The sequence below is a fragment of the Mustela nivalis genome (genome assembly GCF_964662115.1).
Source record: "Mustela nivalis genome assembly, chromosome: 2".
In the NCBI taxonomy this organism is placed as follows: Eukaryota; Metazoa; Chordata; class Mammalia; order Carnivora; family Mustelidae; genus Mustela; species Mustela nivalis.
In genome coordinates, this window is record NC_139021.1 from 132,116,464 (window position 1) to 132,136,393 (window position 19,930).

Consider the following 19,930-nt stretch of genomic DNA (forward strand, 5'->3'; position numbering starts at 1 on the left):
GGTGTTTAGCCTCGGGCCGGCACAGGAGGAGTTCGGGAAAGGGCTGGAGCACAGCCCAGTTGGTGGGGTGACCCGAGGTCGGCCAGCTGGGCCTCCTGTCCCTCCGGAGTGAGCAACTTGAGGCGTGGAGCTGGCTACAGCCAACCACCCAGCCTGGGACCTCTGGAAGGAATCTGGGGCAAGAAGGGTCCAAACCCTCCCACTAGCACTTCATATGGCCTTTTCCCCTACATCAAGGTAGGTGGGATGCCACCTTCCAAGGCGACTTAGGATGGGGGGAGAAGGGGAGACAAGACGGCGGCGAACAGTCCCAGTGGGAGTCACAACCGACTCCCATGCATCCCACATTTCCACTTCTCTCCTTCCAATCTCTTTCTTCACTCGTACGTGCCGCCAGGCCCACTTCCTGCTCCAACCCGGGACAGTAAGACATCCACTTGTCCCCACTCAGCTGCTGGCCTGGCACGGCTCTGAGTACAGGAGACCTTTGACTTGAGAGCACGTTGAAGTAACCATTCTGAGAGCCCCGTGTGGCCCCCAGGTTAGGGCAGGCCTCTGTTCTTGGGGGGCGGTATTTCCTCCACATGGAGTGCAGGGCTCGAGGCTATACTCCTAGGCTTGGCACCAAAGGCTTCTGGCCCGGTGGCAGGACGACCCACGGCTGACAGGAGGGCATTCTAGTGGGATTGCGGGGCGCTCAGCAGGGCTCAGCAGAAGCAAGCTCTGCCCCTTCGTGCCTGCCTCCTGCGAGGAGGGGTAGGGCCTTGTCTTCGAGGTTTGCTCTGAGCCAGTAAACCTTCCCAGGGAGCCGCAGCCACAAGCAGCTTCAACTTGCACTTTCCCGGCCGTCGCCAGAGAAGGAATGTTGGATACCTGTTTAGTATGCAAGACGCTTGAAAGCCCCAGCGTGGGATTTTCACTTGCCAGAACTTCAGTGTGGTAGTGGAATTGGGTCCAGATGTTCGGTTCCAAAGTCCTTGACCCCAAAGTAGGGGAGCAAAAACCTCCGGCTACTGTCAAGGATAGGGCCCTGGGGCTCCCGAGACCAGAGCTGCGGTCTTGACCCAGTGCCTCCTAGCTGTGTGGTCAGGCCCTGGGCCTCTGGGTGGGATAAAAAGCTGGCCTCACAGGGTCTCCCCAGCTCTGCTCTTTACTGAATGGAGTCAGCGGGCAGAATCCCATTGTGATTTGGGATCATGGCGAGGGCAGTTCTGTTTCCACCCCAGGAAAGGAGCAGCCAGAGGCCAGAATGGCTTGGTTGCCAAATCAGGGCACTGAGGTTTCTCAAGCCCGGACCTGGCTCTAGCTTCAACCTTGGCCTAGGCCAGAATTGCTAACTTGATTCAACTGTCACTACAGTCGAGTCACATCTCACGTCAGGACAGGTTTCCACATGATGGGATCATTTTTCTAAGCCTTCTGCTAGCACTTCATGCGTCCTTTCCTCTGCGTAGAGGCAGCACAAGCTGACCGGCTTCTTGGTGGGGAGCTGGGGTAGAAAGACCGTAGACCCCGCAATCCCACTAGAATGCCCTCCTCCTCCCTGCTGCCAAACAGAAACAGCCCGTTCCGGCAACGCTTTATGAGGTCAGCTAAAAGCAAACCAGGATTGCTGCCTTTGGGGTCTTTTTGTCCAAAAGGCAAAGCCGTGCCCGGGTACTGTGATGCAGAGTTTCCCACAAAAAAGCTGGGGTTCCTTTTACTGGGCGGCTAGGTGGAACCCGAAATGAAGCCAGACTTCAAGCCCTGAGCAACAGAGGGGCTGATAAAGGTTCGAGAGAGGGGTACAGCAGGCCCCGGGGCTCAGCAGACTTTGTAAGCTGTAGAGGAAGACAGGGATAAGGCCCAGAGGCCTGCTGGTAAGGTTACAGGTGGCCAACAGGATCCTCCTACTCACACCTTACAGAAGGAGGCTGAGCAAGGAATTACCTGAGGCCACACAGCCTCTCAGTGGCTCAGCTGTGACCATAACCCAAGTCCTAGGCCGCCCTCACCCCTGTTGGATGGGAAGCTCGGGGCCTCATTAACAGCACACAATGAGAGACCAAGGAGAACTGTCACCAACTTTAATAGACTCGGACAGTGTCTACCAAGCAGGCTGACGGGGGGTCGGGGAGGTTGGGGGGGTTGGGGGGGTTGGAGGGGGTGCCCGAGGGCTCCACTCCTGGAGTGCACCGTGGCCAGCTCTCTGGGGGAGTTCCTGCCTCTCCCTTCAAAGGCACCAGCTGGCCTGGGAGGACTTCACAATGGTTGTAGTGTCTGTGCACATCATTAGCAGAGACCCACTCCGGGGAGCCTCTGGACAAGGCCAGCACATCGCCACCAGCCAGCCTGGGGGGCGGGGCTACCCCAAACCAGCCAGAGACAATGAGAGAAACTGTTTTTCATTTAACACAGTGAAGTTCATCTTGCTGGGGTGGGGGGCAGGGCTGGTCCAAGACCCCTTCTGAGAATACATAAAAGTCATCGGTAACCTGTCCCACCTCAAAGATGAATGCACACATGCCCCACCTTTTGACTATCATTTCTGGGGATTCATAGGTTAAGAAGTCAAGTAAAGAACCCTTGCCCTAGTGCTTCTGGTCACCACCATCTCTTCAGGAAGAACAGCCAACCAGCCTGCCATCTCCTGACAGCAGCCTCCATATGAGGCACATTTCCCAGAGCCTTCCTTTACGGAGGGGACAGCCCTTCCTCCTTGGTCTAGCACGCAGAACAACCTTTCCCCCTCTGTGTCTCCTCATTGCATTAGATGGTTCTCGTGTCTTCTAGGACCTTCCCAACGTCCCAGGGTACAGGCAAATCCGGCCCCACCAGGATCTTGTCAAAGGCACCCGCATTCTTCCACAATCATGTCTCTGTGATGGTCCAGGAGGACCCTGCCGTTGTCCACATAGAGCATGCTCAGTGGCTTGGTCTTCACTGGGGCACAGCAGGTGGAAGGGACTCGGTGGGGCTGGTATCGTTTCAGTAGACTCTGGGGGAGAAAAAAGTCAGTTAAAATCCGTTTCTGGTACAAAAGCTGAAGAAGCTGGTTCTCATAAAGGGAATCAGCCTGCCAACGCATCCACAACTCTCTACATGTAAAGTAACTTTACAGGCTGTTAAAAAAAAAGAAGAGCTAAACAGAAGATTCTAAAAGCTGTATCTGGGTAGAGCAGGAGCAAATGGACATGTCCTCCTGTTCTAGCCTCGAGTGCATACCAATTCCAAGAAACTCCTGGTTTAGTTCCAGAAACATGAAGCCGAAGAGAGTCATGCAGAAATTCTTGTGGGATTTGCTTTGTCGCCCAGAGAAGGGCAAGGAGAGTCAACGACAGAAAAGGTAACGGTTCCTTGGCACTCTGGAACCGCGCCCCGTCCCTGCGGCCCAGCAAGGTCTTTTTGGATCAGTGTCAGAGCTGCTACTGGGACTCTCTGGGTCTCTGGGGGTCCCCTTGATCATGCAGCAGGAGGTTCAGGAAGCAACGTCCCAGGAGAGGCTGAGGCCTTTGCCCAGGAAAGGTCCTAGAGGGCTCTGGCCCCACCAGTGCTTCCCTTGTAGGAGCTCAGCTCACGCGCTCCCCAGAGCATCTGAGCTCCAATATCAGGGCCCCCATGTGAGGCTCTATTCTGTTCCCCCTCCCTCTCATTTTCCCTTTGCTCTCCTCCACCACTTTCTAGACCTTAGGCTGATTCGTGGCACACAGTGGTAGTCTTGGGCTTTCTCTACTATACAACGGTGTCCAACTCCCGTCTGAGGGAGCAAAAGGACAGTGGCTGGAACAGGATTACCCCAAGCACGGCCCCATAAACGCGCCCCCTCCTTCCATCAGTGAATCACAGGCTTCTAGAAATGATAATACAACATCCACGGTCCCCTGTCCGCAGGTACACACACGGTATCCATCTTGTCTCATTTAACCCTACAACATTGCTCTGAACTACGCAGCATTGCCATCCCCCGTTCACAGGCAGGAACGGTCAGGCTCAGAGAGAATAAGCAACCTGATCGATATCACACAGCTAATATGTAGGGATCGAAGCCAGGTTTATTCCCAGAGACCAGATTCTGAACTTCCTTTCCTAGAAGCCAGAGCGGAGGAAAAGCGGAGGCCTTCTGGTCTACACCTTCCAACCCTAATTTTATGAAAGGCAAGGAAGGAGGCCTAACGAAGCAAGGTGTTCAAGGTTACCCAAGGGGGCGCAACTGCAAGTAGGCCCTCTGGGGACCGTGTCACAGACTTTCACTATCTCCCAGGACAGGAGCGGGCACACAGCTGGTGCCTGAGTAACGGTGAATGAATGAACACAAATTTACCAGCAAAGCCAGAGTCCTGTCCCCCCACTGATTGGGCAATATGGCCTCCTCTCCCCCACAGCCCCCTGCCTCCCCTCCCCTTAGCAGGGCTCCGCACCTGGATATACGCGTGGTTGGTGGGATGGAACTCCTCCCCCACAGGGCTAGGACACTCGCCCTCGCAGCGATAGGCATTGTATTGCTTCGGGTAGATGATCCAGGAGCCCCACCCAATGAGGTTGAAATCCACCTGGAACTTGACCTTCCGACACAGCTGGCTTTTGTCCGGCAAGTGATGTCGACGGTGCCGCCGGCCCCTCTCCTGGGACAGCTGTCCCTCCCGGGCACGCCAGGAGCTCTCAGCCTCCCACAGCAAGGTGGAGCTCCCTAGCCGCCTCTGCTCTGGGGAGAGGTTGGAGTAGAGCAGCAGGAGCACGCTGGTGACAGGCGGGGTGGGAGCCCGCCGCTGACACTCTCCGACCAAACCGGACATCTGCTCCTCCAGCTCCCCGGGGTGCTTCAGCCACTTGGACAGTGGCCTGGTCACCTCCAGGACCATGCTGCCTGAGGAAAAGGTAACCTGGGACAGCGGGACGGTGAACAGGTCCATCCGAAGACGCTCGTGGCAGTCAGCCGGGTCCTGCTCCGCATCGGGCTTTAGCTGGTGGAGAATCTCGATGGAGAGTGGGACGCCGGGGGGCAGGTCCACAGGGCGGGACAGCTGCAGCCGGAGCTCGGCCCACACCAGATCCTCCACTTGGCTCAGGAAGGAGAAGTCAAAAGCAAAGGTCCAGTTCTGCCCATCCACCTCCACATCTGGGTGGGGAAAAAACCGGGAAGGAAGCAGGATGAGTGGGGGCCCCCTGCAGCCTCATCGCTCTGACAACCACCGGAGCTCACGCTGGAGCCTTGACCTGACAGGAATCCTCTCCATGCTCTCCCCAGCCCTAGGCGCTAGGAATGTGGAATCTATTTTGGTCCAATTCCAACTGCGGCTCAGAGAGGGTAAATCACCCGCACAAGGTGGCACAGCCAAGAATGAACCTGGATCTGCCCAAACAGCAAATCACGGTTCTGCTGCTCCCTCCAAGAGGATCGAGAGCTAGAGAACAACTGGTACAAACTGGATGAGTCCTCCCTGCTCTCTGGCCACACCCTGAGCCTCCACCCACCCTGTGACCCTGAGCAAGTCACCTTCCCAGATTCCGTCTCCTCGCTGGGAAGGGTGGTCTAGCTCATGAGCGATATCACGGAAAGGTGAGGCTTGGGGCGCTCAGGGGGCACAGAAGCCCAAGACTGACCCCTCTCTGCCCCACCCATTTCTAAGGGTGGAGGCAGAAACTTCAGGAGCTCTTGACAACCTGACGCACAGGTTTCTACAGGCTTTCTAAGCATGACCTGGCAGTTTGCCACCCAGTGGGGCTTTCTCATCTACCGGCATGGGGCTTATCACACCGCCCCCACAAGGGGCATTCCCACACCTGGGGCAGACAGCGCAGCACACACACAGCCCCTGGCCCTCTTCCACACCCCCCTCCTCAAGACAACTCAACCCAAACTGGATGAAAAGGAATAAGGAAGCACATTCCATTCATTTTAGTCCTGGACTAATTTGGTCCGATGTCTGGGAATAACATGTTTTTGTGGGTTTTCAGGTCACCTAAAAGTGACCTTTAACTTTTTTCAAGCCTGGTTTCCTCTTCTTTGCAATGGGAATGGTCGTGCCCGACCCATCCCTGCGTTCTCAGGAGCCCACGTGGAAACAAAGAGGCTTGAAGGCTTGTTGCTGAATCAAAGTCAGGGATCGTCCCTTAGAATAAAAACACTAACTCTTTTGTGAATCCATCTCAAGGGTGGTAATGGTCTCTGATTTAAGTCCACTCTGGGCAGACCACATGACAGTTCCCTTTTTTTTTTTTAATATTTTATTTATTAATTTGACAGAGACAGCGAGAGAGGGAACACAAGCCGGGGGAGTGGGAGAGGGAGAAGCAGGCTTCTCACTGAGCAGGGAGCCTGATGTGGGGTTCGATCCCAGGACCCTGGGATCATGACCTGAGCCGAAGGCAGACGCTTTACGAATGAGCCACCCAGGTGCCCCCCACTTTTTTTTTTTTTTTTTGAAGCATCTTTGGTCATATGGTAAGTGAATTTCTGTGAGAAATCCAACCTGCAGACAAGTTTCAGCCTCCTGGCAGCCTCTCCCAGCCCACCTCCAGCTGCCCATTGCTTCATTTCCACTTCCCTCCTCATTAGCACCTGCAGGGGGCAATAACCGGCCCCTGGCTAGCAACTCTACCCAGAGGTGTGGGAGGAGCACTCCCCCTGGCCCACAGCAGCACCCCCTAGCCTCCCGGGGATTAGGTGGGACCTGCAGCAACTCCTGGTCAAGTCTTATCTCAAGTACCCACAAATGGCCTCTTAGAGGAAGACATTCCAGCTCAGCGGTCAAGACCAGGGGCTCTGGTGCGTCCTGTGAGGCTTCAAAATCTGCCACTCACCGTTGAACCTTGGGCAGATTACTTTCCTTCTGTAGGCCTCTTGGTAAAAGGAAGATAGTGACGGAGTGTTAGGATTTACTGAGATAACATTCATCGGTGTTTACCCAACACAACCAAAGTACAGCAAAAGTTGGCTGGCGTCAACTACCTCCTTATTATTGCTGATGGCCAAGGTTAGAAATGAAGGTGTCGGAATAGGTAGTGAGGGACCTGGACAAGGAGCAAAGTCATCTGTTCCCAGGATGGACAATGTGCATGGAGTGCTCCATACCCAGGAAAAGTCTTTGATTCCATGAGCCCACCCCTAGCCAAGGGCTCCCTGGGAAACAGTGCTGATAGGTTCTCTTAGATCTGGCTCTGGTTCTTGTTAGGATAGGGGTGCCTAATCCTTTGGGGTTCACTGATGCCTGATACAAGGTAAGAATGCACCCACCTGTACAATAAATGAGATTCAGGGGATCGGTATCAGGACGGGGGTTCACAGACACCCTGAAACCAATCCAGGCACTGGACAGAGTTGGCCCCACGGGCCCCACGTGAAATCTTGACCTATGTCCAGTTCTAAAGAAGAAAGTGGTTGGGCCCATGCCCTTGGGTTCTCTCCCTCAGACAGGGTGCTAAGGCTGAGTTGGGACATGGGGCTCTGAAAGAGAGTGTGGGGATGACACTAGGTGTCCAGCTCTGAAGATAAGTGCCACTAACTGCTTCCCCATCCGAGCCTGGTCTCTTTCAATCATCACCATCACTATTACTGTTTTTTGGGGGTAAGAAAACTGAAGGCCCAAGCTGAGGGTGTTTTAACACGGACAGAGGCAGATGCAAAGCCACTTTGGTTAGACTCCCAACACCCACTTCCCTCTTTCCTGGGGCGGCCTATAGATAAACCCAAGGGAAAGGGGCATTTAGAATGTCCCTTCTCCACCATTGTCTTTCCAGGCAGAATCTTCTTGCTGCATTTAAAAAAATAAAGCCAGTTCACAACACTGAATGTACTTAATGTCACCGCACACTTAAAAAGAGGTAAAATGGTCGATTTGGTCCTGTATATCTTACCATGTGTACACACCAATGAGGCAGAAAGCCAGCCCCACCCCCCCACCCTCGCTTTACCGAAGGGGAAACTAGAGAACTCAATGGATATGCACAGGACCCAAACTGATCCAAATTGAGAAGCAGACTTTGAAGACCAGGACTCCATTTCCCAGTCTCCCAGGCTGTCAAACCCCCACAAACCTTCTGGAACTCTCCAGAAGGACAAGTGAACTGAAAAAGGGCAACCCCCCACCCGTTTGCCCAGCGTCCTCCCCCACGCAGCTTTCTGGTAGAAAAACTGAGGAGACCACTCCAGTCATTTCCAAGCCAGCTTGCCCCTCGGGTGTCCACAGTCTGTCTGGTCCCCAGATGACCCTTCAGGAGAGGGTCACCAACTGTCTGACCCCAGATGTGGCCGGCCAGGGAGCTAGGAGCCCCCGCCCCCAGACCACAAGCCGCTGGCGGGTGACCAATTAGATCAGATTATAGGATGTGGATTGCGCCCCAGCGTGGGGGAGGGCCGTCTGGCCCCAGATGGCCCAGGGAGGCATAGGCCGGAGCAGGGCGGCCGGGAACCCCAGGCATCAGGATGTGGATTGCAAGGGGCAAGGAGACCCCGGGGGAGTGCTCCCTCTGTTCAGCACCCACGGGCCTATCGCACCGACATCTGGAACGCCCAGCCCTTTCCGAGTGATCCTCCCGAATCACCATGGTCGCTGAGGGCTTCCCCCCATCCACACCTAGGCTCCGAACCGGAATCACTCAGGACGCTGACCCCTTCCCAGCCTGGACTCGAGTTCCCAAGCCTGTCTCAGTTCCCGACTTCGCCGCACCCCATCTCTCCTCCAGGATCTCGGAACTCTAATCCCTGATGTTACATGCACCCATTGGCTTTCGAAGCTCGCAGTCAGCCTGAGACTCTCACGGCGCCAGACTCCGGCACACATTCACCCTGACGCGGGAAAAGAAAAGAAATCCGCAAAATGTATGTAGCAATAATAACGACCATTTATTACTACGTCTGGTTTCGTGCTAATTGTTGTTATGTGTTTTGTTACCCAGCGTTCACCACTGTCTTCTAAGGGAGGTAGGTACTGGTGTCCCCATTGCAAGGAATCGGACGCCGAGGAGACGGGAGCTTACGTAATTCAACAAGCCCACGTGGTCCCCTGGCCCAGTCGGCCTCCCACCCTCCCGCACCGTTCTCTGACCACCCTAAAGCAAGAGTCGGGACGCAAAGGTTTCCGTCCGGGCCCTTTCAGATGCCACAACCCCTCCACCCGCCGACCCCGCGCGCCCAGCCAGGGCCGACGCCGAGCATCCCAGACCCGGACCCCGGCAGCGCGCTCCCAGCCTGGTGCGCCCTCAGCGGCGGCGTCCCCAGCTCGGGACCGCCCGCCCGCAACTCGCCCCGGCGCCCTTCCGCAGTCCCGAGGTCCCTGGTTGCTTGGCGAGGCGGCGCAGCCTACCTTGAGCCTGCAGGCTGCGGATGATGTCCGCCCGGGGCAGCGGGTCCCGGTAGAGGCTCAGCATGTACGCGAGAGGGGACGGCGACGAAGGCTGTACCCGCGTTCGGAGCGGCACCGGGGCCACCGTGGCGGCGCCCGCCTGGCGCAGGACCCACCAGACGTGCAGGAGGAACACCGGCAGCTGGGGGGCGTGCATGGTGGGCTGGCTGGGCTTGCGAGCCGCGCCTCCGCCCCTTATATCCTGGGCCTTCGCCGCCGCCCCGCCTCTTTCCTCCCTCCCTGGGGAAAGCCTTGAGCTCCTATACCTGCCCCCAACCTGGAGGGGGTTGTTGGTGGTGGCCCCCAGAGTGACCACCTGCTGGGGCGGGCCAGACCTGAGCCTGGTAGGGAGGAGACCCGCGGAGCTGGAGGTGATGGTAGGTGGGGGACCTTCCTGGTGGCCCCTCCCGGCACCGAGCCCAGGCTCCTCTAGGTACTAACGGCCTGGTTTTGGAGGCACAGCAAACATGTCACAGGCAACCCTCCGATTAGAATTGTGGGCTTCCTTGCTTTGCCTGACCTTGGATTCCTGCCCCTTCCTGTGTCCCCAGGCTCCCAAGAGATGTCTGGCTCAACAGGACTGGGTAGGAACAGTGGTGGGTGCTGGAGGTTCTCACCACACTGGCCTGCAAGGCCAGCCCCGCCAGACGCAGCCTTCCAGGACACCGCCCCATGGCCTCCGGGAGCACTCCTGGCCTCATCCCGCAAGGCCTGTCGGGAGGCCTAGCCTCCGGGAAACCACTGAGTACTGGGAGTTGCTGGATCAAGGAAGGTGAGCTCCAGAGGAAGGCCCATGGGACGGGCTTCAGACAGGCACAGAAGGGCTCTCCTGGAGAAAACAAAGGGCAGACAGGACCAGGATAAAGGACAGACCTCTCCATCAGGGAGGTGTTCAGCAGAAGCTGGGGCATGGCTAACAGGGGGATCCTGGCTGCTGGTCAGTGGAGCACCTGCGGGTGGGGGGGGGGCATCAAGCTCTTCCCTTCACAGGCTCCCATCCATCCCCCAGGGGATTTCAGCAGAAAGGTGTCGTCAGTGGTCTCCATGCCCGGCAGGAAACCTGTTTCAGCTCAGCACTCTGGTTTTCCGTTCTCTGAGCCCTGCTTTCCTCATCTGCAAGGGACTGACCCTGGTCTGGCTGCCCTTCCCGGGGCAGTCAGGTCAAAGCTGGAATTACCTTTAAAGAAGTAGAAATCCTTGCCCCTTGTCGGGCCACAGCTGTCCTCTCTCCAACCAGAAGGGCTCCCCCTCCCCGTTTCCTTTCTTAGCTTTGCTGGGCACACGAGTAGCCAGCTGGCGTTTACAGAAATGCTGTGTGCCAGGCCCACCTCTGCTCCTTTCACAGGACGCTGAGCTCTAAAGAACCACAGACTCATTCCATAGCAGGTGGGGACAGGGAAAGGAGGCCCACCAGGCTCAGTCAGGAGCTCCAGACTTGGGAGAGTGGGGGAAGGTCGAAGGGGAGGAGATGGCCCACACCTGGGCCCACACCCAGGCCCACAGCCAGTAGGAAGGAGCCTCACTTAGGACACAGCTGGGCTGCAGCCCACGCCAGCCCTGGGACCTGGACAATCCGCTCAGCCGGCAGATTGTTAGTTCCTTAAAGAGGGGACTGCCTTGTTCATTGTGCTTTCCCCACAGTATGCATTTGAGTTTGGACCCCCAGAATCTTAGCTGAGTCTGTAAGTCAGTGAGTGGCCCTGTGTCCGGACTGGCCTAGAGATAACTATCACCTTGAGTGTCCGTCAGACTATCAAGTCCTGAGTCCCAATCCGGACCTCTAGACTTAGAATTTGGAGAGAGGGCTTGGTTATCTACATGTCTAACAAGCACCCCATGGTCCCGACTAGACAACTTCGAGAACCTGGGCGGGGCTGGGGTTCTAGCTGTAGTTCAGACCTCCTTCCCGTCCCAGCATTCAGTTTTCTCATCTGTAAAATGTTATCGGAGATTCCCTCCTTTCATACAGAATAAATGGAGCAGAGGGTGAAGTGTTTCAGAAGTTCTGAAACCTGGTGTATATGTAGAACTCTCTACACGTGGACATTATGGGTGGTCCATGGTTGTCGCTCAGCCTCCCCAGCCTGGGGGCTTGCTGGTTCAGGATAGTCAACCCCAGCCCTCAGACGATTATATAAATAAAAAACTGACAGGTCACTGAGAGTGCAGCGGGAGCCCTACAAGGATGTGGGCACCGAAAATGGCACCACATGGGAGGGGTGTAGAGCTTGAAAGAGGTACAGGAGTCAGTCTCCTCCAAATTTGGATCTTCCCAAGTCCCACGTGCGCCAGAATCCTGGTGGTCCCCGTGGAAACAGGGACATTCAGCACAGAGCAGTCTGACCCCCCCCCCCCACAAGATGGGGAAAGGAACAGCAAAGATGAATCTACTTTTAGTGGACCAGAAGCTTCTTGAAGCGGAGGATAAAGTTTTATTCCTCCTGTGTCCCTTGCACTGTGTGATACCTGGAAGGTGCGTAATCAGTGTTTTAGCTAAGCTGAATGGTTGGGACGGTAGCTAACCTTTCCTGAGTCCTTCATGCAACAGGCACTCTGCTCATCCTTGCAGTTGATTTTTATCATCACAGAGATGGGAAAACAGAGGCTTGCAAGAAACAAGGTGATTTGCTCAAGGCCCTAGGTTTACAGATGGGAGCGGCCAGCATGTGAAGAGCAGGTGTGCTTGGGACACAAAGCTGTGCTTTGAGCTCTGTTGCTTCCCCACGGATGAGAAGGTGAATGTGTGCCTTGTACTAAGACTTAGAAACTCCCGAAGCCTTGCCTCTCCCAGGGTCTGGGAACTGCAGACAGAGCTCATTTCTGATGTGTATTGGCCCAGAACCATGCAGGGGCCTGGAAGTGCTCTCCGGCCAGCAAGAGCAACTGTCAAATCCCATCCATCACCAACCTTTCTGCAGCTCCCACACCTCGAAGAAATAGAATCTGTCACCTCTGCGGGACAAAGGCTCATTGTCTTCCCACTCATTTTTTAAGGGTGTTTGTTCACCCAGGATCTGTTTCCTGCAAGAAGGACTACAAGTTCCCTCTTCCTGGGTGGGGAATGACACCTTCTCACCTCCCCTGCCCCAGACGGACTGACCAACAGATTACCTGACCTGGAAGATAACCTTTCAGGGCCCTCCCAGCTCGCTGGAGGGTCGGGGAGCAAAGTCCCCCGAAGTTCTTGAATGCTTTCCATCAGAGAGTCGCAGACCCTCCCTTGACACAGGCAGAGGCATTTAGCATGGTTAAATGGTTATATGCTGGAACCGTGAGCCCAGGCTGCCAGGAGGCAGGGTCAGGATCCTTCTATGTCCCTACCTGGGCGCGGCAGACCAGCCACTAACCATCTCGAAGCTTCTGCTCCTCAGTGGTAAAATGGGGGTAAAGGATAGGACCCCTGTGACAGGGATGTTTTATGTAGGAAATGTGTGTAAAGCACACAGTGTGCATAGCGTCGCGCTGGCTGTGTATTCACTCATCAAAGAGACATGCTTTTCTAGTGTGCCTACAGCCGGTTAATGGCAAGAGCTAGAATCCCTCGGGGGCAAGGCAGGAAGGCAGCTCCTGTCTGCACGTATTTAGGGAGCATCTCCTATATGCCAGTGTGACCTGGGCTGTCCCCACTTCCCCAGTGCCCCTCTTGCTCCTTCTTCTACGGTCGTGTGTCCATTGTATCCCGAGGGAACGCCTACTCAGCTATCGAGACACAGCTTAAAGGACCCATCACCAGCTCCCCCACAGCTGGGCAGGGCCTCTTCTAAGCACAGCATGACAGAGCCATCATCCACACTGTCTTCAGAGGCCACCATCGGACTGTGAGCTCCCAAGAAGCAGAGATGGCTCCTGATCCATTTCTTCTGAAGCCCCAGCTCCTGGCTCATAACTGACTGTCGCTTGCTGTGATCTTCAACCTAGAGGAATGAGTCCAGTCCTAGAAATGGTAGAGAGACGCCTGGGTGGCTCAACTGGTAAAGCGTCTGCCTTCAGCTAGGGTCATGATCCCGGGGTCCTGGGATTGAGTCGTGGATTGGGCTCCCTGCTCAGCGGGGAGTCTGCTTCTCCCTTTCCCTCTGCCCCTCCCCCAGCTTGTGCTCTCTCATACTCTATCTCAAATGAATAAATAAAATCTTAAAAAGAAAGGAAGAAATGGTAGAGGTGGCTCTCAGCACAGGCTTCTGTCTTCTGTCTTCAGTATTTGTCCATCCTTTCTGTTGCCCACTCTGCTGATCTTGGAGGATGACTCCCGGAGCTGGGAGGTACCATCTAGATGCTTCTGCTGAGCACACATGGCTCCCTGTGACCTGGAGAGAGAGACCCAGCCTTCCCCACTACAGTGCCTTTGTACTCCAAATGTACTCAGCCCTGTGGAAACACCTGCCCTTCCCTCAAAGTTCAAAGCCCCTCTTCCTCTGTCCAGGGTAATTCTGTCCCCTCTGCATTCACACAAAACACTCCTTTTTATTCCTATGTCCAACTCGAGGGTCTCCTCTTCCACAAAGCCTTCCTATGTGGTCCCTCTCCCTCTGCAGGCTCTGAACCAAGCCACTCTTTGTTGAGGGCTGAGGTCCTCAAGCCCTCAGGAGTTTTCCACCAGCGAGCCTGCTGCCTGCCTTTGCCTTCGTCAGAGTGCTCAGTGGAGGGCTTGGCACTCTGTAAGGGGAGGGAGCAAACCATGCCTGCAGCCAGCCTTGGGTTGCAGCAGTGTTTTACCTACCCCCAACAATGTTTTGGAAGGTTTTCATTTAAATCATCAACAGTAAAAATGCCTGAGATCTTGAATAAAATACCTCTGCATTTTAAGTAATCTCTACCCCCAACATGGGGCTCGAACTCATGACCCTGAGATCAAGAATTGTGTGCTCTACCCACTGAGCTGGCCAGGTGCCCCTGAATAAAATGCTTTTATTTCGTCGTCTGAGAAATGGAAAGATCTTGGCCCTCGTTTCTACATGGCAAATGTTCCCTAATGCAGAACGGTAGCTGTTTTCTTTGTGGCAGGCTCTGTTGTCCACAGCGTGCCTCGGTTCTTACCCCTCCTTACCTGACTGCGCCCATTTGCCCGGCTGCCTGAGACGGGTGAGTTTGAGATATGTGCTGTGTGTTGGATGAGAGAGAGACATTCTGGAAGCAGTGAGGAAACAGAGACTCAGGAGTGTCCTACTCCACGGGGACTAACCCACAGATTGTGGGGACCCGTTCCAGGCTGGATGAGCTATGAATAATCTATTATTAAATAAGTGCTTACCACAATGTGTTTGCATTATCTAATTTACCCCTCCTGCCCCTAGGAAGCAGACCGGATATTGACTCTCATTTTACAGGTGACGAAACTGACTCAGAGCTTGCTCAAGGCAGAACCGCTAGCAAGTGGTCAAGCTGGGATGGACCCTCAGTTATTCTGACTTTGGAAGGGAGCCTGACTACCACCGTGTCCCTACACAGTCACTTATTACTGCCTGTGCACAAAGAAGCCTTTCTCCACTTACCCCATCTCAGCAAGCCCTCTGGGCTCTATCACATCACCATGTTCGTTTCTTCCCTGGTCAGAAATTCACCTGTTGTGCTTGGTCCTGTTCAGTTTTTGTTTCTTCCCTCCCCCAGTCCCGGGCTTTAAGCCAGATTCCCTGTCCGTTCAGTTCACCACGGAACCCCCGAGGTTTAGCACAGATCTGGACACATGCAAATGTTCAGTACCTATTTATTTTGAATGAATTTGTTTGACCCAGTCCCTGGACTGGGGGACACAGCGGTGAGAAGACAAGGACAGGGAGATGCAGGGGCCGCCAAAAGGATGTAAGCACCACAGGTCACCAGTTTCCTCTGGTTTCAAGTTCTTCTACTTCACTGTCCTGAGTACATGGCTGGCGGGTACACAGTGGATGCTCAAGAAATAGTGAGTACACCTGTCTTAGCATGCTGATGTCTTAACACCAGCAAGAGAATGCCTCCTGAGTGCTCTTGGCTCTGTCTGACCATGATTCATGTAAGGGAGCCATTTCTGCCGCATTCTAGGAGCTCTGTGCCCTGAGCAGGGCTGCCGTCAGCCTTGAAGAGGGGGAATAGCCTCAGATGGTATAACCAGTAGGGGCCAGGCCTGTCTGACTTGGAGTTCAGTGCTCCCTCCGATCAGGTCTCTCCTTCGAAACCCCTCCTGGTTAGAGCCCAGGCTCCACTTGTGCTTCCCACAGGGTCAGGAGGTGAAGGCTCAGCCTGCCCTGGGAAACAAACAAAGAGACCACCGGAGAATCCCTCTCCTCCCACTGGGAAGCTTCTCAGAGATTCCCACAGCCCCGCCAGCCACCTCCTTCTTCCCACCTCCCCATCTCCTTCCAGGGAGACTCTCTGGTGCTGAAGGTGGGCTGGAGCTTGATGATATAAGAGAGCCGGGGATCGGAGAGCCTCCGTGTATGCGTATGCGTGTGTGTGTGCGTGTGCGTGTGTGCGCATGTGTGCGTGCGTGGGAGGCAGGGAAAAGAATGAGAACTATGGGCAAACATTCGAACGACAATAAGGAGAGCTTAGGGAGCGTCACCCCTGTGCCAGGTCCTGGCTATGCCGAAAGATTTACATGCACCGCGACTTGGTGTCTCCCAAAACTGCCTGACCACAGTAATCCCCAGGAGGCACTTCTTAAAGATAAAGGGAGCCCCCAAAGTCTGGGTGCACTTTTAGCGCCCTTTGAAATGTTAACAATATGGCAAGTACCAAGGATAGAAACTTACAAAAACCACCCTTTGACAGTACAATTATAGAAATTCCTTTTGTACTAGTTTGTGAATTTTTAATGGCGTTTTTAATTAAAATTTTTTTGTTCCAGTCGACCTTTGCTGTCTTCCAAAAAATATTAAATGAAAATTTCATTGTTTGAAATTCAAAACAACCCGAGCACCCACTAGTGGGTGACTGGACACACAGACTGTAGTGTACCTGTACGTGGGAACGCTGCTTGGCAATTAACTGTTGATCACACACAGCGAGGATGAACCTCAAAAAAATGGTTTTGAGTTCAGGAAACCAGAAAAAAGTTAGGATATACTGTATGATTCTATTCCTATCAAATTTTAGAAAAGGCAAACTAATAATTGCAGGTAAACAGGGCAGGATGTGGCTCAGTGGTTGTCGCGGAGGAGAGGGAAATGTTACAATGGGGCACAAGGAGAGTTTGGGGGGTGATGAATTCATTTATTGTCTTGGTTATAGCAATGGCTGTATAGCATGTCAAAGCTTACCAAAACACACGCTTCAGGTATTCTGAATTATTATACCTAACTAAAGCTGTAACAATTGGGGCACGTGGCTGGCTCAGTTGGTAGAGTGTGGGACCCTTGATCTCAGGGTTGTAAATTCAAGCCCCATGTTAGGTAGAATGACTACTTAAAAAAAATAAGATCTTAAAAAAAAAAAGAAAATAAATTTGTCACAATGAATGTAACCATAATAAACTTTCAAAATATAAAAATCATCATTCGAAATCCACAAAACTAAATAGGCATAAAAGAAAATTAGAGGGGCGCCTGGGTGGCTCAGCTGGTAAAGCGTCCGAGTCTGGATTTCAGCTCAGGTCATGATCTTTGGGTTGTGGAATCGGGCTCCAAGTTCATAGGGAGTCTGCTTGAGATTCCCTCCATCTCCCTCTGCCCCTCCTTGCTCTCTCTAAAATAAATAAGTCATTCCACGGGGCGCCTGGGTGGTTCAGTGGGTTAAGCTGCTGTCTTTGGCTCAGGTCATGATCTCAGAGTCCTGGGATTGAGTCCTGCGTCGGGCTTTATGCTCAGCAGGGAGCCTGCTTCCCTCTCTCTCTCTCTGCCTGGCTCTCCATCTACTTGTGATCTCTTTCTGTCAAATAAATAAATAAAATCTTAAAAAAAATAAAATAAATAAGTCATTCTTAAAAAAAAAAGACATTTAGATAATTAAGCTTCAGTGTTTTTTATAAATTTGTAGCATTCTAGAAGAAGCATTTAAAAGCATTTAGCAGGGACGCCTGGGTGGCTCAGTTGGTTGGACGACTGCCTTCGGCTCAGGTCATGATCCTGGAGTCCCGGGATCGAGTCCCGCATCAGACTCCCAGCTCCATGGGGAGTCTGCTTCTCTCTCTGACCTTCTCCTCATTCACGCTCTCTCTCACTGTCTCTCTCTCAAGTAAATAAATAAAATCTTAAAAAAAAAAAAAAAGCATTTAGCAAATAGAAGCCCATTTAATGAACTATACTTCAGCTAAAGCTTCAAAATGCACTAAAACTTGGAATACCAAAGCCTTCTAGGTCGGTTGGACTTTGGGCTTACTGGAGCAGTCTTATTAAGTATGATGGAAAAGGGCATCATCTCTTTCTTTTCCTCTCTCTTCTGTCTTTCCTCAAACCCACGACATAGCTGCTTTTCTCTGCTTTGTTCTACAGTTGAGGGGTTCAAGGCTCAGAGGGGCTGGGTGAATTGTCCCAGCTCATGCAGGCAGTTAAAAGCAGTGCTGGAGGGGCACCTGGGTGGCTCAGTCCTTAAGTGTCTGCCTTTGGCTCAAGTCATGATCCCAGGGTCCTGGGATCAAGCTCAGTATCAGGCTCCCTGCTCCATGGGAAGCCCACTTTCCCTCTCCCACTCCCCCTGCTTGGGTTCTTGCTCTCTCTGTCTCTCTCTCTGTGTCAACTAAATCAATAAAATCTTAAAAAAAAAAAAAAAAAAAAAGCAGTGCTGGAATGGGGGCCCCAGGCAGTTTGACTCCAAAGCCTGCACTTGGGGTAACTCAGGCAGGGTGAGGGGACCTGAATTTCCAAACTCTACCAAGCTCTGTGCTCTGTTAGCTCCTGACCACAAGGCTGGCAGGATTCCAGGCTGGTGCATTTTCCACCCACATCAAAGGGCCCCAGGCTTCAAAGGCAGGTTAAAGGGAGATGCACATAGCTGGCTGGGTATGCAGGAAAGGCCCAGGAGAGCTAATATGATTAACCAGAGACCCAATGGGGCAGGAAGAGTCTTCATGGAGCGGGTAATTCAGTGGAAGGAACTTGAATACGTTCTTGCCCACCCCCCACCCCCAGCATCTTTCATTCTGTGGCTAAGAACAGACACTGTAGACCCCTGGGAATTAGGGGAGGGAGGTGAGAGCTGTTTGAAAAACATGTTGAAAACCAGTTGTTACCAGTTTTGTGCCAGGCATAGTGCTGAGTGCTTTGGACACGGGCCTCACACCCAACTCCCTTCACATTGTGGTCTCTAGATAAAATTATTCCCATTTTACTGATGAGAAAGCTGAGGCTTGGATTGCTTAAATACTCGCCCAAGGTCACACTGGTACTAAGCAGTTGAGCCGGAATTGGGGCCAAGGTCTGTTTTGACTCTAACCCTCATATTCTATCCTATCATTTGGAAAGGGACAAACAGTTAAGACCCCCGGGTGTTCTTTTGGTCTTTTCTTCACTCTGTTGGGAGGGTGACAGGCACGGGGGGCGGAGGCCCTGTGCCTCATTGCCAACTTTCAACATTAGCATCTTTGGGGGACAGGGACTGGGTAATCCAGTGCTGAGATCATGTCCCCTGGATTTAAGATGTTATATATGGACAAAACCACCCTATTCCCCCACTTTATCCTGCGGCTTCCATATCCACCCCCCACGCCCCAGTCACTCCCCTGACAGCTGAGACTCAGAGCCAGGGGACCAGGGTTAGGAGGTGAGACAAAGGCTACGCTGGCTTCCCTGCAGGGACGCCCTGGCCCAGCTCCTACTCCTGGCTCGCAGCACCCTTTCCCTCCCTTCTACCACCTCCTCCCTTAGCTCCCCTTTTCCGTCCTTCCCGTGGGCTGTACCCTCAGAACACTGTTCTTTCCCCACTGGTAAGATTTAAGATTTAAAAAGATTCCCTTTTTCGGCCTGTACCTGAGGTGCCCTAGTGGAACTGGGAGGACTGGAAATAGAAACTAACAGGGCCCTGCCCTGCTGGGCATCCATCCCGCTCAGGTCAGGGGAGCCAGGAGCAGGGGACAGTATTGGTTTAAATTAGTACCAATTAGACTTGCAGTATGTTGGGGGGAGGTGAAGGGAGTGGGGACACCTAGGATCTCCTTTCAGCTCAGTCCAGACCAGCATGTGACCTTGACTAGGGCACATGGCTTCAGGGAGCCTGTTTCTGCATTTGGCATGGTTCCAGGGCCTTTACGTCATGCCCCCTATGACCTACCTCCTCTTGGACTATGAGCTTCCGGGGGGACAGAAGTCGCCTTTTGACCCCTGCACTCAGTGCCCTGTGTACAGTAGTTGCTAATAAATGAGGCCCCAAAGGGTACTTTTTTTATCAAACAGCTTGCTTTCCGCCCCCGCAGGTTGCTGTCACAGGGGGTGGCCAAGGCCAAGGAAGGGAGCACCGGCTGGCCCAATAGTCGAACCCGTGCCCTTCAGTGTGTGTGCCTGCCTCTGGTTTGCTTCCTTGTTTCTGGAGAAGGGTCTTAAAGGGATGTGAGGGGGCGGTGCCCAGTTGCCTGGTGCACCGGGCCCTGCCCTTGGCACAGCCCAGGCGTCTGGAGCCTGCAGACCCCGTGGGACCGAGCTGAGTGCCTACGGTGCCTCGCAGGCCCCGTCTCTGTAGGAAAGCAGGCAGAGCCGCTGTGGCGCCGC

General features: G+C 53.7%; 1 protein-coding gene across 2 annotated transcripts; it reads right to left on the minus strand.

Moving 5' to 3' along the window:
- Window positions 1-2,052: 2,052 nt before the first annotated feature.
- Window positions 2,053-9,869, minus strand: NODAL (nodal growth differentiation factor). 2 transcript variants are annotated; one of them, XM_082720233.1, is made up of 3 exons: window positions 9,282-9,869; window positions 4,398-5,095; window positions 2,053-2,977 (listed from the first exon to the last, which is right to left on the minus strand). In XM_082720233.1, exons 1-3 carry the CDS (start codon window positions 9,475-9,477, stop codon window positions 2,825-2,827), a joined length of 1,047 nt encoding a protein of 348 aa, XP_082576359.1. In that variant the 5' UTR covers window positions 9,478-9,869; the 3' UTR covers window positions 2,053-2,824. The 2 variants fall into 2 exon arrangements, with proteins under 2 accessions (XP_082576359.1, XP_082576360.1); XM_082720234.1 differs by lacking the exon at window positions 9,282-9,869 and adding an exon at window positions 5,474-5,552.
- Window positions 9,870-19,930: the final 10,061 nt, after the last annotated feature.

Bases quoted from the DNA above. Each gene is read 5' to 3' on its own strand.
- NODAL (XM_082720233.1), bottom strand. From the start codon at position 9,477: ATGCACGCCCCCCAGCTGCCGGTGTTCCTCCTGCACGTCTGGTGGGTC. The intron at 5,096-9,281 runs GTAGGCTGCGCC...TTCCCCACCCAG, and splicing joins CCGCAGCCTGCAGGCTCAAG to ATGTGGAGGTGGATGGGCAG. The intron at 2,978-4,397 runs GTGCGGAGCCCT...TTTCTCCCCCAG, and splicing joins CCAACCACGCGTATATCCAG to AGTCTACTGAAACGATACCA.